At 41.4% G+C, this 18,031-nt stretch overlaps 1 protein-coding gene across 1 annotated transcript in view; it reads right to left on the bottom strand.

Moving 5' to 3' along the window:
• The window catches only part of lamc1 (laminin, gamma 1), a 48,633-nt gene extending 31,321 nt beyond the window's left edge, over nucleotides 1-17,312 (bottom strand). The window contains exon 1 of the mRNA XM_030774174.1: nucleotides 16,703-17,312. Within this exon, the coding sequence (XP_030630034.1) occupies nucleotides 16,703-17,075 (373 nt within the window). The 5' untranslated portion in view covers nucleotides 17,076-17,312. The remainder of the gene's footprint in view (nucleotides 1-16,702) is intronic.
• Between the last annotated feature and the right edge of the window lie 719 nt (nucleotides 17,313-18,031).

The raw sequence follows: 18,031 nt of genomic DNA, 5'->3' as shown, positions 1-18,031 counted from the left end.
CAATTCAGGCTGCTCCAGGGGTCCAGGTTTTAATGTTGGGAGGGTGAGGGGGGGGTGTGACTGTTTCAATATCCTGAAACGTCTGTAGTCAACAGCTTTGGAATTTTCAACTGTGACACAAATCACATGAAAGCCACCAGCAGAGATGCGAGGGATTGGATTTGAGCTCGTTTTAAATCACAGGCTTCCACACTGTTGATAGACAACACACAAAAGAACAACTTCAAGGCATGTGGGTGCATCGTAGCATATAGCGCGACAGACACATCCATACGCTGAGAGACCGCCGTTCATACAATATGACCTTCAAGGAACCACATCAGACACAATTCACAGACAAGCATTTGCCAGACTAGTCAAAACAATGAGCTTCTCTGAGCTGCTCCGAGTAATACCCCACATAACGGTAGCGTGTTGTGTTCTAGACAGCCTGAGGACACTGACGTTTGCTAGTCTGATCTAGTTCTGTCTGAGGTTAAAAATAGATAATAAGATTTTCATGTGTGCAGCAGTTGGCACTGACGATGAGGATGATAAAACACTGCCTGTGAAACTCGAAAAAGAGAAACGCTCATCTTAATGTGCTACATTCGATAAAATCCTCAGTGGGCAAAGAATACGTGAACACCACACTATCTGACTTTACACAGCCTGATATCAAACACAGCAGTCAACTGAAACTTTGTTCAAGGGGGACGAAAAAAAAAAAAAAAAAGAAAGAAAGTAACCAAGGCAACAGAAACTACTTCTTGAACTTCACGCCTTGGTTACATGCCTACACACTTGCACTTGTATACATTAGAGTTAATTATAAACCCTAATGCATTCTTTACATCTGTTAAAACTATACCAGAAAAGAGCGCTTTTGCACTGCACTGCACTGTTCATTAACCTGAATCTTTCTGGCTTGCAAGGACTCATCGCCAAACCCAATGTTGACTGTCTTGAGAACGTTATACTCAAGTTAAGCCTGGATTTGAACATGGGAAAGTTTTGAGACGGGGGCTTAAGACATCCAAATTACTCACAGGAAATACAACAAACAAGTTCTTCTTCTTTTTTTTCCCCCCTCCACTAGTAAAACTGTATTCTGAGGATGCAAGTTTTAACATGGATGCCAAACATGCAGCAGCTGCATAAACAGTTGCTGAAGCCAGGCCAAGCTCCAAATGGAGGCTGGATTTGGGGGGGAGGGTGGTAGGGGGTGGGGGCAGGCAGTATTTTAAGGACCTCTTACTGAAAGGCCATGTCACTGTCTCTGGGTAAAGACTAACTTATGAGAATAATTCTATTACATGTATTAAATCCACAAATTCAAATATTACGCTTTCAAACTTTTCAAAACACAAATTAGCCTATGTCTTACATCACAGTCCTCAATGCTGAATGAACAATACCAAGAAATCTTAGTCATGATGACTAGTAAGCATATCAAATCTATGATTTGTGGTTAGGTTGGCAAGAATGATTTGAAACAGTATCTCAGAGCACACCTGTATCCACACACAGGTAAAAAGGTGACAGACAGTGTGTTCTGCATAACAAAAGAAACTGATTTAACTCTTTGATACACCTTTCTGTGGCTTATCAGAATAATCTGCCTGTTAAAATGAATGCATCGGTTTAATTCTGGGCATCCGTCTCTGACGAAATCAGCTTATCTCGAGCAGCTGCGACTAACGTCTTCAAGGGAGAAAGAGCTAACAAAAGGACCACAGTGCTTGGTTTCAGTCCCTTGTGTGTGTGTGTGTGTGTGTGTGTGTGTATGTGTGTGTGTAAGTAAATCAGTCCGCATGTTGCACACGTTCTTCATAATTACCTGTTTACAGCTCCTTCTGCAGGGCACTTTGAACCAGTCACTTCTTACCCCCTTTCTTTTCCGATTGCCCCCCTCCTCAACCTCAACCGCAAAAAGGATCATACCTTACACCAGACAAAAAATTACACAGCAAGCATCTGCATGTCTGTGAAATGCATCTCTGTCTCTTTCACAGGCATGCACATGCATACAGACACACACACACACACACACACACACACACACAGAGCGTCTACAATAAGGAAAATCTTGCCCCTCCGGCATTCAATCATTTCCTGCGTGACATAAATCAACATCTCAGATGTATACAAAAGAGAGGATACGTGCACGCCTCTTCCTCTTCTCCCACAAAGGCAGTCGAGGCAAAACTTCCACCATGAGACTCCAAGAGGTCAGCCTACATCCTTAAGCCCAATCACTCAACTCTGTTTCCAAAACCTTTGTCTCTTAGAACCGTGGTTTCCTTTAGGTCAGGGATACACAGATTATACTGAATCCTCGTTGTATTTTTTTTTTTTCGCTCTCTTACTGCACAAGAGGAGATAGAGGAGGAAAAACAAAACAAAAACAAAAAAAAAACATAAAGGAAAATGATGCCCTACGGGAGAAAAATGTTTTCGTTGGCAAGTAGACGTCTAAATGGAGTGCGAATTTAAAAGACGAAGATAACTGCGGGTCGATTAATTCCACATGGTCACAAAAAAAAATGCCAGCTGAAAACTGAGTCAAAACATCTCCATCTGGAAATAAGTACATTCAAGTGTTTGCATAGAATTTACGCAAACAATTTGATTCAGAAACCACACTTGGTTAGAGGGACTTCTTATCAAACAAAACGAAACAAAACAAAAAAAAGGTATGGTCCTTTAATTCAGCAGGGGTACATTCGGGTAAGATTCAACTTTCAGCTGCTCACCCCTTCAAAAGAACCACCACCAGACAGCAAGTAGTAGATATTGTGATAACAGTCCAATATGAAAAAGACCCCCCTCACACAAACATACAGCTCTAACTCAGATCCAGGGGGTACTTTCAAAGGGTCCCGTCTCGAATAGATAAGCAGGAGACATCTATCTGTCCTACAACACAATCACAGAACCTAGCCGCATATCTCCTTTTCGTCTTTTTCTTGCTGGCATCAAGGTTTGAATTTCATATCTATGGATCTTTTGGATTTTGGTGTTGTTTAGTCTAAACCAGCATGCATTAGGCATGAGAGATAAGGATGAAATTTTTTCAGTCACTGTTTTATGCTACTTCAATCTTCTACCTCGTCGCATAAATCCATCATGAAATAGCCCAAACACAGGCTAAGCAATATTAAATAGTCCCCACCTTTCGGCCTGAAACGATACATTGATTTCATGTTGTAAATGACTGTGATTTTTTTTTTTTTTTTTTTTAAAGAGCACATTTGTTGATATGCCAGATGGTATGATGACAAGTGTTCGGTCTGGAGAGCTTAGCTGAGGCTCAGGGCAGACATACAAAATATGCTAATTAGCTCTTGCTCTATGTGTAGAATGGTCCTTGTGAGAGAGAGCTGTAAACAAATGGACCAGACAAATTCTCTGGACCATTAAAATAAATAAATTAATCAATAAATAAAACCTGACAGGTAATTGGAGTGTTCTTATCTGCCAATACTTAATATGGCTCTGCAAAAAAAAAAACGTTGGACAGTTGCTACAGCTATCACAGTGGAAAAAGTTCCAAGTGCCCCACCATACACAATGGCTTAAGGGCGGAAGAGTAATGATACAGAGGCTTACATTTTCTGTCTTGATGCACTATAGTTCCAAGACAACAGATACAAGTAGCAATTAGAGACGCTCCAGTAACGTACAGTTGCATTCTTTTTCAGCTCAGCACTGTCCTGAATTATAAAATGTTGAGCAACTTCAAACCTTTGGACTTCCTGTATAGCCAGCAGCAAGCTACATGACTAAATCCAGATGTTACTCTATAAACTGTAACAGACTACATAACCCCTACATTTATTTCCTTTTCCATCCATCTCCAGGATCAACATATAGCCACCTGTTCTCATGGTATGGAAATATTAACCAATAGCTCCAATGACAGCTCAGTACAAAAAACGAAAGAGAAAAAAAAGAGCCCACTCCTAAATGAACAGAAAAAAAACAAAAACAAAAAAAAAAAGGATGATTTTTATGGAAGGTATTTATCATTAATGGGTACAGGCTTGTTCTAGGCCTTACGAGCAGGATGTGCTGATCACACAATCAAGACATTTTGACAGATGCGAAAGCCAAACTCCCACCGTCCTCCATCTTAATCACCCACTCCTACTGACACCACAAACTGACAGCTACAATTCCCCTAACGCTACCAGTTCCTCGTCTCTGGATAACTTATCTGATTCTCAGGGCAGAAAACACAGGCTTGTTAGATGTCCTGTTTCCCAACACCAAGTTGGTGATAGGTTCATTTATTCAGCAGGGCGTCAGTGAAAAGGGATGCTCATTCGACAAACTTTTTTTTGTCTTTTTAAGTACTACACCAAAATTCTCTACAACCCAGACAATCGCAGGTGTTCTTCAAAGTAGTAACGAAGCATATATGATCATGTAACAACGATGCTCCCTTACAATGTACAAGGGGAACTGGCGAGCTTACCATTACAAGGCCTGTAGTTTATCTGGATTTCAATTGTGGGAACCGGGCTGATAATCGCAAGAATGGCATGTACTGCAAGGCCAATAAACCCATCCAAGATTCACCCATGTATGCACAATTTCTGTTTTGGGAACTGCAAACAACTTGCAGGTGGACGAGTTTGTAAGGGATAAAGCCGGGAAGGCATGTGCTTGGAGCTCAAGCACAGAGATGGTTGAGTGACCTTACAGCAGTGTCCTTTCCTGTCCTGCAAACCTATTTGTGCTTCACTGTACGTCTCTGTGGCTCATTTCCCCTCATTTCAACTCTGTGAACTGTATTTCTGAGGCTTCAACCCAAAAATAGTTAAGGAAATAAGAATGTAAACATTGGCCCCCTGTAATTTTGGCTGGAGGGGAACAGGGGCTGAATAAGAGCTAAAGAGAGGTCATGAGTTAATATGAGTCATTGACGAGGAAAGGGTTGGGAGGGTACGGTTAGGTTACTGGTTGTTGGTGTCCTGGGGGCACCATCTGCAGCAATGTATCTGATGAACAGGCAGCCATGTTGGGTCATTAGTGTTCCTATAGAATTCATGTCTTGCTGAGTGTGTTTAAATTGTTTAAATTCAAAAAAAAAAAAAAAAAAAAGAAAAACGAAAAACAACTCACAAGCATGAATTTAAAGAGACATATACACAAAGAGATGAATGTGCAGACATTCTGGCCAGTCATAAACTCTGAGACCTTTACAGGCCACCATACACTTCACATCAACTTAAGATCTCATGAATGAAGTTCCCTTTGGTTGGTTATGGGAACATGTGCTGAAAAACACCCTGGTGACATTGTATGACAGTGAAGCGGTGGCACTCCAGTTTGGTGACCCCCCCCCCCAGACCCTCCCCCTCTCAACCCCTCCTCATCTTGTCACTAGCCTTTCAATTAGCTCCCAACAGCAAGAATGTTAAGTTTCAACTTCAAAGTAAACAGTGATGAATGGTCAGCAAACAGAGACAGTGGTTAAAGCTTTTTTGAAACTATTTGAGTGCAAATCTGAAGGAGTGGAACATCTCATCTAGACGAGGATTGGCTGGTTGACTCCTTGTGTGAAAGATCAAGAGACATGGAAAAGGAGTGAGAAAGAGGTGACTTCCAGCGAGGAGAATGAAGTGAGAAAGTCTGGGGAGGAAATAAGGTAAGTAGGATAAGAAAGAATGAATGAAAAAAAAAAAAAAAGGAGGAAAAAAAGTGAAGGGGGGGGGGGGTATATGGACAGACGTGTAGGAATGACCAAACAAAAAGACTAATCCAGTGACTGGAGAACCCTCCCCCCCATGTAAAGAGAGAGAGAGAGAAAAAAAAAAAAGACAAAGAGGTTTTGTGAGGTTGTAGAACTTGGAGAGACCAGGCAGGACATGGAGGGGGGAGCGCTGGCCCCTGTCTCAGATCTAAAGATAGGATCCTGACGTCGTCACACACACACACACACACACACACACACACACACACACACACACACACAGGAGGCTTCTTTGAAGAGACGACAGTCGATTCAAAGGGCTTTAAGAGTGAGCTGCCATTGAAGACATTCCTAAACCAATTACATTTTTACTTTAACAAGACCTTCAGCAAATGACCCTTTACCACCATGAGGCCAAAGAATTTCAGGGAAACTAAGTAAATGCGGTTAATCAAATGCTATACCATTAACCACCTCCACCAAATATACATAACACAGGCTATTTAGGTCACTGTGATAAGACAGGAGAGATAAAAACAAATCTCTTCCAAGATTTTCAGTCTGAGAAGTATTTTGCAGCTACTGCTGGAGCATACTGCTTCAGCTTACAATCTCATTAAGAATGTAAACTAGATTTCAGATGTAGTTTACAACAACTAAACAGTGAGAGAGGTACAGGTGGTGGGGGGGCAAGAGACTAAAACGTCTTAACTAAACATAAACGAAACGGCAGAAATGTAGATTTCAAAAGCAGTTAAATAAAGGCAGACATGCTTTCAACCACGCAGAGGACAAAATGGCTCTTCTTCTTCTTAACCCACACAGAGCAAGCAGTAGGGTACTTTCTTAAATTTAAGAATTGAATTTATATTGCACAGATATTTACTGACCAGTTTTAATTCCTAAAGCAGATCACTAGAGCCATCGAGTTTTTCAGCTCTACACACCGAGTTGCCACATTGAACCTGAACTTTGCCTCACCTCTTTGTTACTGCTAGCTGATCATATAGCTTAAAGTCATGCCGCTTCTTGTTTGTGGAGGGGGAAAAAAAAAAAAGAAAAGTCATCATTATGCTCCAGTAGAATTCACACCAAAAACAGCCACAGATGGCTCAGATGAACTCAACCAAACAAATGCAGATGACTGAGACTGTCTTGTAGAAAATACAGTTGTCTTTTTTTTTTTTCCCCCCTTACCTCCTTCATGATCTATACCACATTATCTGCACCAATTAAATTCATATTCATCTCGTAGTTCAAGTGCACTATTTCAATGCACGTTCATTTTGGAGTACACACATTAAAAACATACGCTGTGCTCATAAGCCAAGCCTGGGCCTTTTCACGTTCATAGGACAGAGAAGGTCATAAAAGACGAGACCACAAACTTGCGACCGGGAAGTGTATTATGGTTAAGCAGATCTGCTGTCCTGTGAGTGGTCACACCACACAAAGGCTAGAGGAATGTGACAACACAGTGAAACATTTGCCTTGTTGTTCTCTAGGACGGAGATTGTGTTTGGTCAGGACAGACACAGGAAGTGGCTGCTGGGAATCCGATTACAGTCAAGGTCCTACTTTTTTTTTTTTTTTTTTTTTTAAGGGGGGTTTGAGTGACCTTCGGTAAACTCTGCGGATGAGATGGGACCGATATAAACCGCCGTGGAGAGCGCCGGTCCATGAGGCCCCCTACGACATTCCCAAGAACCACACTGAGGTGTTCCTGGCGTTTTAAGTGGAGTCTGATATTACAGAGGAAATTATGCATTCTCTGAAACCTTATACAAGTTTCTTACGAACAAACTCCAAAGCAAGATCGACTTTGGCCCTGCAAAAAAAAAAAAAAAAAAAAAAAAAAGACATAAACGTGATGGATGCGATAAAACGACCCGGTCCAATTCAGAAGTTTAAAAAGTGCAAGCAAACGAAGCCCTGGGATTTTATATGTTTAACTCTGTTACTTTATAATCTGAGAGAGAAGAGCACTTTGTTAACCAGCTGAAACGAGCTCTTTGCCTGTACTGAAGTCAAGCCTGCGGTTCTCCACACAGATATTTAACGTGTCTCTAAGGAGCTATACCAGACCCAGAGTTTAAAGGACATCTCGTGATCAGAACAGATAAGTCATGATGATTAATGTGCCGCAGGCAGTCACGGGGTGCAGAGAGTGCATCATCAGCACCTGCTGAAAGTTGTTGCGGAGAAAAAAAAAAAAAAAAAAAAGAATGTGCTGAAGAACACTTTCTCGTGTGTCTTTCAGTGTTGAGGTAAATCGGCGTCGAACAATTTGACAGAAGGAATTCTGAGAGATACAGTCTCGGCAAAAAAAATAAATAAAACGCAACCCAAAATCATAGGTCTGTATGGACATAATCACCTCACTTCTAAAGACGAGATGCTTAATAGAATGATCTAGAATGTCAAGTACAAATGCCCTGTGAATGAGTTCAGTCACTGGTTTAACCAACTTGGTTGCTGAATTTGGTTACTTACTTTTAGGGAAAGCATGATGAGCTGGTTTGTGAGCGCACATTCAAAATAATCAGTCTACAAAAAGGCAACGTGATGTAAAAATCCAGTCGGGATGTTGAACTGATTTGTGTACCTGCATCAAATGCCTTTCCTTTTACAGTACAGACAGCAGGGGCATCTGACTGGGTCTGTCTGCCGCGTCTCTAATGTGACCTGCATTCTGTTCCATGGCCTATTTTTGATTGTTTCTTTCCTAGACTCCGTGCTTTGTCAAGTGAGTGCTAGTGAATGCGATGGCGTTATGGATGGAAATACAGTGTCTTTTTTATGGCTGGTTCACATGCACACCTGCAGTCACCGGGGCAAAGGTCCTAAATACAACCATGACGATATGAGTTATTCAGCTGTGAGGCAACGATAACCGAAGTATGTGCTTTATATAAAAAGGTTTTCAGATATAAAAGTCTACCAGAGTCATAGTGCATAAATTACAGTCAACAAGAACTGGCACACAGAGGTGTTGTCTATCAGCATTATTGCAAGCAGAGCCACATTCATGGCAACAAACGTAATTTAATGAGAATGGCTTCAAGCGCCATAAATATGAAAACATTAGCTGGTTCAAAGTCATCTGAAATTAGTTCAGTTCGATATAACCACATGATGCATAGCATGGAAAATTCCCGAAGGGCTCCATCCTCTCTTCCAAAGGAATCTAGGAGGATTGTTTGTTTCCCCACTCTGTCACACTAAGACCGTAGTTTGTCATTTTAACCACTTCAGTCTATCACAATAAAGGAAACCCTACAGGCAGATTTATCAGTACGATTGTCTTGTCACTCGGGAGGGGAAAACAATGTCAGTTTTTACAAAAAAAAGAGTCTGCTCAACTCACCATCGTCACGAACCACGTTTTAAGTACAAGGTTAATTTTAATCTTAAAAACAGATTAAGATATGACAAACAAAAAAAAAAGCAAGAGGGAAACATCAGGAAAAATGTGATAGTCGACAGAAACAGTGACAGCGCTCTGATGGTAGAGTTGGATACGTTAAAAACACAACGCAGCAAAAGCAGGTGTTGCCAGAGATGCCTTGAGGAAGTTTTTTTCTTCCCTTGATATGAACCAGTCATAAACCATACCCCACAAACTCTTTAAAAACCTCCTCTCCAGTCATGAACGGAAGTAGTTTTTAAAGGAATGGTGATAAAAAAAAAAAAAACGATAAAAAATGTCCATCGTAGGTGATCTCATAAAATGAGGCCAGACCACTTTGGGACAGAAGTTACACTGAAGTACTCTGTTGATGGGGGTAAAAACAGCTGTATTTGGACATAGACAGTCTGCAAAGAACCCAAAGGATTGGTTTCACACTTCAGTGCCTGGCTGCTCTTCTTTGAAGTCCTTAAACTGTTTGTTGAAAAATAATGAAGAAAAACTCCAACATTGGATATGCTTTTTAAGTATCAAAGACACTCCAAGTTGCTTAGGAAAATAACAAGGCTGTCCAACCACCTGTTTTCAGGGGCACGCTTTGTAGACAAACATTTAAAGTGTAAAGAAATCCTCTTCAGTCAAACAGCAGAAAATCAAATGGAACCGCATACCATGTGGACTTTTTCAAAAAACTATATATATATATATATATATAAAATAAACATTTTGGTAATGAATCATCTTTCCAAGAAATGTACTTTTCACCTTCAGTGTCAGGCATACCCTAAGTCTAACAGATGTCATTCCTGTAAAAAGATGAAGGTTATGCCATTGCTATGGTTCCAAAATTCATTCTGAGACAGGTTTCCCCCCACTGTTCTCTATCCAAACTTCTCCAGAGAGAGAGAGAGGTGCTTGGCAGAGAAGAAATAAGTTTTCCTGATCAAACATGGCTCCAGACAAACCTTTGAGAGGAACACAGGAATTTTTAACTGTTGTTTATGGAGCCCATCAGAACGTTTTACTTTTATACTGAGTGAAGGGTCAGAACCACAGGACGTGAGCGATGACGTGAGTGCTTTGGACCGTCTTTAGACTGGGAAAATGAAAAAAAAGCCATCTCTAAATATATGTTCTCACCTGAAAGGTATTCTCACGTCGTCCAGATACGATGGTGTAAGGGACGCCGAACAACCGAGGGCCTGAGGGCATCCGACTGTTTAAAGGGTCCGACACAAACGAGAACTTCTAATTGGAGCGGGAACAAAGAAAGCTGTGCCTTTTAAACTTAAAGGATTTGAAAGGGCCAGGCTTTACAAATGAGTGAACACTGTGTTTCCTGTGTCTCTGCTGTGCGTAAAAAAAAAACCCCAAAAAACGTGGGAGCAAAGTTAGGAAGGGGTGACAGTTGCACTCTTAATACGATCTCACTGAAAAGGAATGAAAGAGTCCCCGTCCGCAAATCGAGCGAACGAGAGCTTTCAGACCCAACAAAATGGAACAGGTTATTACAACAACATTACAAACGGGTTATTACAACCATCTTCATGATACACTTTCCCTTTCCATTTCATCATCCTCAACATTAAAAATGTCTTCAAAGTACGTGAAGCTTTTACAAACACAGCATATAGGCTATAGATTTTTACGACTAAGCGAATTGCAAAATAAGTTGGCTATGACTTTAAACAAACACGCCCTGTATACTGTAAATTGCATCTCCTCAGGGTATGAGCGCTTCAACCGAAAGATTAGCGCAGCCGCATGTGGAGACTGTCTCCCATTATGAGGACAAGCTAATTTGACCCAAACTTGCGGAAAATCTCGAGAGCTTAACTTTTAATGGGGTTCCAGGTTTTTTTCATGGCCACTAATCAGTAACGGTCATAGACCTCTGCAAGTGAACCCTGTGGGACTCATCCTCCCTAATTTCACAGTCAGACGGGTACGTTACGGATGCACTGAAAAGTAGAAACCAACAAGAATTTGACATGTCCCATCAGCTACAACACAGGCCCAGTATGGGTGTATTCGTGAAGTGTTTGGCCAAATTGGTCAAGACCAACGCTTCACAATGGCTTTATCACCAGGAGGTGAAAGGGAGTCTGTACTTTGTCCTCACTGGGTGGTCTGAATCCCAAAAACCTGCCCCCTCATAATACAATTAAGGAAATCCACAAAAAGCCCTGGCCAATGCCTTTTCATTAGGCACCAGGCTTTGTCAAAATGCAACATAACCTGTGGCGGACATCTTAATAACAGCCAACTAAGCAACATAAGCAGAATAAATATTTGTAGGGGGGGAAAACCCCAAAGCACAAAACATGAGTTAAAGAAAATCTACACATGCGTCATTAATTCCTAATTTCAGTAATTACTGAACAAGTCTTGACAAAACTCTCATGAAAAAAGAAAAAAAGAAAAAAAAAAAGATCAGAACAGAACTTCTTCTCATTCTAGTTCAGAGGAGGAAAGGAAGAAGTCTGGGTAGGAATTGCAATTCCCAGTTTTCAGTTCATTCATACGTCTAAATAAACACCAAGACTACAGGCCACTTCATATACACGAGTTTCCCACGCTGAGATCATACCTTTAACAGAATAACAATAGGCTCTAAACCAGATAACTTGCTCTCCACCATCCCCCTTGACTCAGATTGGTATAATTTGGACCATCTGGTGTCTCTTCAGAAATGACAAGGTCTTTAATGGAGTTTGGGAAAGAAAAAAAGTCGAGAGGGATGAGAGAGAGATACCCTAGGGCCCACAACGCACACTGTTCCCACACTCCTGCTCCATATTCTCACTGAAGACTAGATAGAGAGAGAGGAAGAGAAAAGAGAGCTTGAAAGAGAGAAAGACACAGACAGAGAGGAGGGGGAGGGGAACAAAGATGAGAGGCAGCAAGAGAAGAGAGAAGGAGAGAAAGAGAGAGGAGAGATAGTAAGGGGGGGGGACAACCGAGGTCGAGAGCGAGAGCGAGGTCGAGAGCGAGAGCGAGGTCGAGAGCGAGAGAGAATTCTCTCTTCCCAAATGCACCTCAGGATCCTGTCAGGATTGAAAGTTCACAACTGGTCGGCATACTTCACACCATAACGAGCCAACAGCTTATAGTATTTGTGTTTAGACAATCTTTTATTTATCGGCAGATGTAACGCCTGTAGGCACTGTTCGGAACATTAACGCACAAAGGAGGGGAGAGAGTCTGTTTTGTTTGGCACATATTGGGGGGGAAGAGTACCAATAGGAAAAGAAATTCACTCATATTTAAACAATTAGAAAACAGCTGTACAGTCAGCCCCACTCCACAAAAACATAAGTAAAAACAGGACTGGCTTCTGTTGAGGGAACATGTGGACGACAGAAACGCCGTTGCACATCGAGAGCGAGAGGACATCGGGGGCCCTGGGCGAGAAAAACCAGTAGAAGCCATTGAGATTTCGCAAACCAAGGCCCCTGACCGCAGATGAAATCAAAGTTTACTCAGGTATCGCCACATCCGGCCAATGGCAGCTTGCTCAAGCTCGACTCATTCAGGATAGTTCAAAAGAACGTATCATAAAGGACTGAGGAGCTGGGTGTAAAAAGCCCAAAACAATAACCGACCGCTAATTTATCTATGTTGGCTTTTCTTTTATTAGAAGCAGGAAACAGCGCCAGATAAGGGGAGAATGCCACAACGCTATTTGGGCAGAACCGGATCAGTGACTGAGGGCCTTGAGTTAATGAATCACCCTGCTATAGCAGCTGTGCTGGGGAGGGGTAGTCATCTCTGGGAATTCTTGACAATATGTAGACAGAGCAGAGCGTTTATAAAGACAAAAGGCAGAGGGTTCTTGGGAAGGGAGTGAATAGTGAATTATGTTTACTTTTTTTTTTCCCCCCAAAATCCAGAAATCAACCACAGGATAACAGTAAAACAATACCTCACATGATCCTACTGAAAATACACACTCTAAAAGTTACAGACAGTTTGGAGCTCTGGCTTGGCTTTGTGCTATGTTGTTTGGTCCTATTGGAGTGACAATCTACTATGTGAGCTGTGATGTAAGGGCCTCCTGTCCCTGGGGGGTGGGATGGGGCGGGGGTGGGGGGTCCCTCACGTAACCTGCATAACAAACTCGCAAGTTCTAGTACTGCTAAAGGCCAGAGTGATAGCTAGGCCTATATTCGGAACACCAAATGCAAAAGAGCGCAGATTTACAATTTATCGCACATTAAAAATGAATTCTGTATTCTGTATTTATTGTGTATTTGTGGACTGCACGGACAACACCAAGTATAATTCCTAGTGAATGTAATGTACCATGGCGAATAAAGGTGATTCTGATTCTGAAAAAAAGTTTCCAGATATGATAATAAAAAACCACACACACTCACACACACACGCATGCACACATGAATGTTTGAAGCTCCTCCAGGATGCTGATGAGAGCAATGCAATGCATTTTCATGGTTATGCGTATAAAAACCTCTTGACTCAGTGATCCATACGCAATCTGAAGCATGCTGGACATATTTTCTATGCTTTGAATCAGAGGAGCTCGTCGACACACTGAAACTGATGTGGAACAACTGCCATGTAACCAACCACACAAATCATTCTGCAGAATTTCGATAACATTCGTTGCCACTTAGAATAATGTTGATGGTAGGCAATCTTATCTACTGAATGATTAGCATCTTGAGAGAAAACAAAAAAACCCACGACCAACTAATGTTTCTACTGTATGAGCGGTCAGCTGTCAGTAGTGTATCATCTCCGCCTCTGATCCTTGGAACGTCTATAAAAAAAAATACCGAATTAAAAAAATCTACTGTTCTCATCTCTGCTCAGCCAAGCCTGCCCACTAGAGCAGCACACAGCTAGAATCTTTAGAGAGGAGTGCTGCAGCCGTGTCAAGTCAGGACATGCCTGCTTCCTCACAAAAAAAAAAAACAGTCTCTGAGGGTAGAATACAGATAAAAGCCACCAAAGGCTAAGCACAGAGAAATAAAAGCTTAAGCCTTAGACATGCTTTCTTCTGGTTTGCCACCTACCAAGTAACACACGGAAAGAAAGAAAGCTCCCACCACCGCCTAAACGTATGCACGCGCTCTCACGTGCACAAAAAAAGACTATAACTCAAGGACACCAATTATGACCTCATCTCCCGCATTAAATGGAGAGAAAAATTAAACAAGAGGGCGTGTTCGTTTCGGCTCAGCGTTAGCAGTGATCAAAGTCACGTGTAACTACTGATCACGATCCCTGTGACTCTCTTGATAAAGGAACCAGGAGGCAGATAACCGCTTGTTCAAATTTAGGAGGCTTAAAACAGTAACTAAACACTGAAGCATCACTAAAATGTGCCACTAAAAACAAAGTTTAAAACAATTATGTCCAATTAACTTCTTTGAAGGCAGTGTCTAGATATGGTCTGAATACCACAGAACAGCTACAGCTACAAGTAGATGGACAAATGCTGAGTAAGAGAGATAGCGTTTCAGTTTTGGTTCTTTTTCTCCACTCTCATTTAACCTAGTAAATTGTCAGAACACTGAACATGACAGACAGTGCAAATTCTTTTGATACCATCAAACATCGATAAAGCTGATTTGCGTGGGATACTGTTTGAGAAAGCGTATAAGGCTGAATGTTGCCCTGGACCATCTCGACTATAGTCGCCCTGGTCCGCTGCCTCGTTTTGATTGGTCGTTCTGGGACCTCTCTTTTCCCACTCCCAGAAACACCTCCTCCTCTACCGTATCGTTTTGCTTAGGGTGGCAGAAATTCAATGATTCGCGTAATGCAAACAATTTCATCAGTGAACTCATGCCTGCAGAGCGAGAATGGGAAACTAGCAGAGAGGGCATTCTATGCCAAGTCGTGGCCCCCTCCTATCTCCTGCTTTGTCATTTTTGTTAAAACATAATTTTCACGAACAATCAAATGCGAGCGATGCTCTGTTACCATGAGTTTGAAGTGGAAGCTACTCTGCTTGTAGAGATGGAGTGACTACAACAGCAACACACAGTCCGCATATTATAAATTTATTAACAGGCTTCTGGCTGATGGTAATTTAGCCCAGATTATAAATGAATCCTGAGTCAAGTCATGTTGGGAGCATTTACCAAGTATGGAGTCAATTACTGATGAATTTCACTGTGAACATATACAAATCCATAATCTGTGGCATAAAAAAAAAAACCTTACGCATCCAAGTGAAGTATCATAAAACAGACAATGTACTTGAAACAGAGAAACCTGTCCATACCATTCTGCTATATGTACCATTCTGAGTTTTGCTTCTGAATGTTGTCTTTCCCTTTTCTCCTCAGAGGCTTAATCATGAAATATCTAGTTTTGTTCTTATCACATTTTAGGTTCAAATTCAATGAAAATCCCTGTCTGTGCCTCATGACACATTTCTTTACTCTATGAAAGCACTTGATTCTGACATTGCAAATACATTTGATCAAAATTCAAAATTTAGGAGTACCGTAGTTTCGACTTCCATACTACCTCACACGCAAAGTATAACATTTGTAGTCGTGATAAGGAATTTCAGTTCACACTGCGACTAGATACTGCGAGAGATAACAGTGGCACGTGGTGATTCCGCATCAGAACGTACTTGTTCACCTCGCATTTCTTATATGGAGAGTGGTTTGAAACACAGTAGATTTAAAAGAAAATTTAGAAAGTTACGATTTTTAAAAAGCAAACATCAAACCCTTAAAGTTTTACAGTGGATAAAATAAGTGGGCGTCAGGTGTGCTGTTTTAAGATCACCTTAAATACAGAGGAACCTGACGCCATCTTGAGAAGAACAGACGCTTTTAAGCAGATGTTTTCAAGAAACTAACTTCCAGTAAAATGGTACATGTAACATGTAGATAATGTAACGGGCTACCAGCAGTTATGTTGTGAGCTAAAAAGCATTAGCAAGGAAAGCCCTAACAATATTGTGAAATTATGTAGGAGCAATAGGCTGCTCTGAGATTTAAAAAAAAAACGCGAATCCTAAACCACCAAAAGGATTTCAGTGACAGCTCATTGGGAATTTAAATCTTCCGTAAAACTACCGATTTTCCAAAATAACTAGCTTCCGGACAGAGTCGCATACATGACGTTAGTAAAGTTCTGCAATTCTGCGCTTCATTGCAAATCTACACTAGCAGAATCTGCGTTTGATGGTTATCCTATACTCAGAGAGCTTATCGGATTGCTCTCAAGTCTGTCATTAAATGTGAGTCATTCTAAATTCATACGTGCGCGTAGTCACAGACATTTGACTAACCTGTATCACTTTCAGAAATCAAAAAAGTCCTTGTCATACAGTTTTCGACTTGATCTCTTCAGTAAAACGGACAAAAGAGTGTTTACTCGAGAAACTTTTTGAGCAAAGGAAGGTGAAAATGTATTGCAAAATAATAATAAAAACAACTCATAACAACTGCAGACTTCTGAAAGTGAGATGTGTGGTACAATTAAAGAAGTGGACAGGGATGCAGCCTAATTCCATTCAGTATCATACTGAGGTAAGATAATGATGTTCAGAATAATGTCATGACGGCGGGGGGAAAAGTAAGCTACTCCACATTGGAAGTGGGTGAGAAATAAATACTTACCCAGGTGAAGTGTTAGATTGATAGAGTTGGGATACTGGATGCCCGCTAACATTGTCTGACTTTGCCACCAAGTGGTATCCGCTTGGTTGTTGTAATCGGTGAGAAATACAGCGCTGTGATGCAGCCTAGGGTCCGAGGCATCGCAGATGTGGCATGACTTTGTGACCCCTGTAACCCCAGTTTGTACGCAGTACTCTTCAGGGGGAGAACCACAAGTGTTGGTGGCTACCACGGTTACATTGAAAGCTGCGTTAACAAACTCAGGCATGCACCGCTGAGGCCGATTCGATTCGTCCATACATTCATCCATTGCTCCATGACTGCACGCTGCCAACAAAGTCAATAAAATCAGAACACGAGCTAAACAAAACATTATTGTGGGACCTTGTTTACACGACCTCGAAACCTTCACTTGCCAAACAACAATAATCTCAAATCCCTGCAGCTTCTAAAATTGCGGTAACTCGCCAGCTACCGTGTTCTAATATTTATAAATAAAACCATGCGGGAAACGGTGTTATTCGCTTGTCCTGGGCAAAACGAATTCTTCTGTATAGAACTTCTCCCCTTTCGAGCGCACTCCCCTCTCCTGCTCTTTCGCAAACTTCCCTGTGTTAGCGTTTTGTCACCACCGCCATGGAAAAACTTTTGAAGGAAAAGAACTATATCCGACTACACCCTGCCAGCCAGTGCGCAAGTCAAAGAACTTAAAAAAAAAAAAAAAAAACTACGTCTACTTCCGCCTGAAGGATGATGCTTTGATGACTGCCGACCCGCTGAAAAAGGCAAGTCCGAATGGTTGCGGCCTTAGGGACGGCTAGTGGTGGGAGTGGCGAAGCCAATGGGCGTGTCATCAGACATTCCAAATGGTCAGTACCCGTCAACTTTCGCCCTAACCAGATGGGCGTCAACAATCATTTGCATTAACGAGTTTGTCAATGATGCGCAGAACTATAAATATGCAAGAGCGTGTGTCAACTTCAACAGCATCTCTTACAGTTAGTACACAAGCAGTGGTCAACAGGATTCAATTAGACACAGCGATGGGAACCAGCGTAGTTCAAACAGTAACGAAGAACTTTGTAAAATGCTTCCTTCTGATGCATTATCTATTTGCGTACTGAGAACAACGGTTCACATCTAAATTACTAAATGAACATGTACATTAGTAAATAAAGGATTATACAGATTCACATGCACTAATACATATTTATATATGTTCAAAAAGAACATATATTAGGAGGGAAAAAAATAAATCATATTTGAACAGATGGTTGTCTTATTTTAATGCGTACTTCCACATTGTTTTGAGGTGAAAGCTCTGTGCTT

This window comes from Chanos chanos, chromosome 5 (assembly GCF_902362185.1).
Source record: "Chanos chanos chromosome 5, fChaCha1.1, whole genome shotgun sequence".
NCBI classification, from domain to species: Eukaryota; Metazoa; Chordata; class Actinopteri; order Gonorynchiformes; family Chanidae; genus Chanos; species Chanos chanos.
Note: the sequence above shows the minus strand (reverse complement) of the source record. Positions and strands in the feature narration are given on the sequence as shown.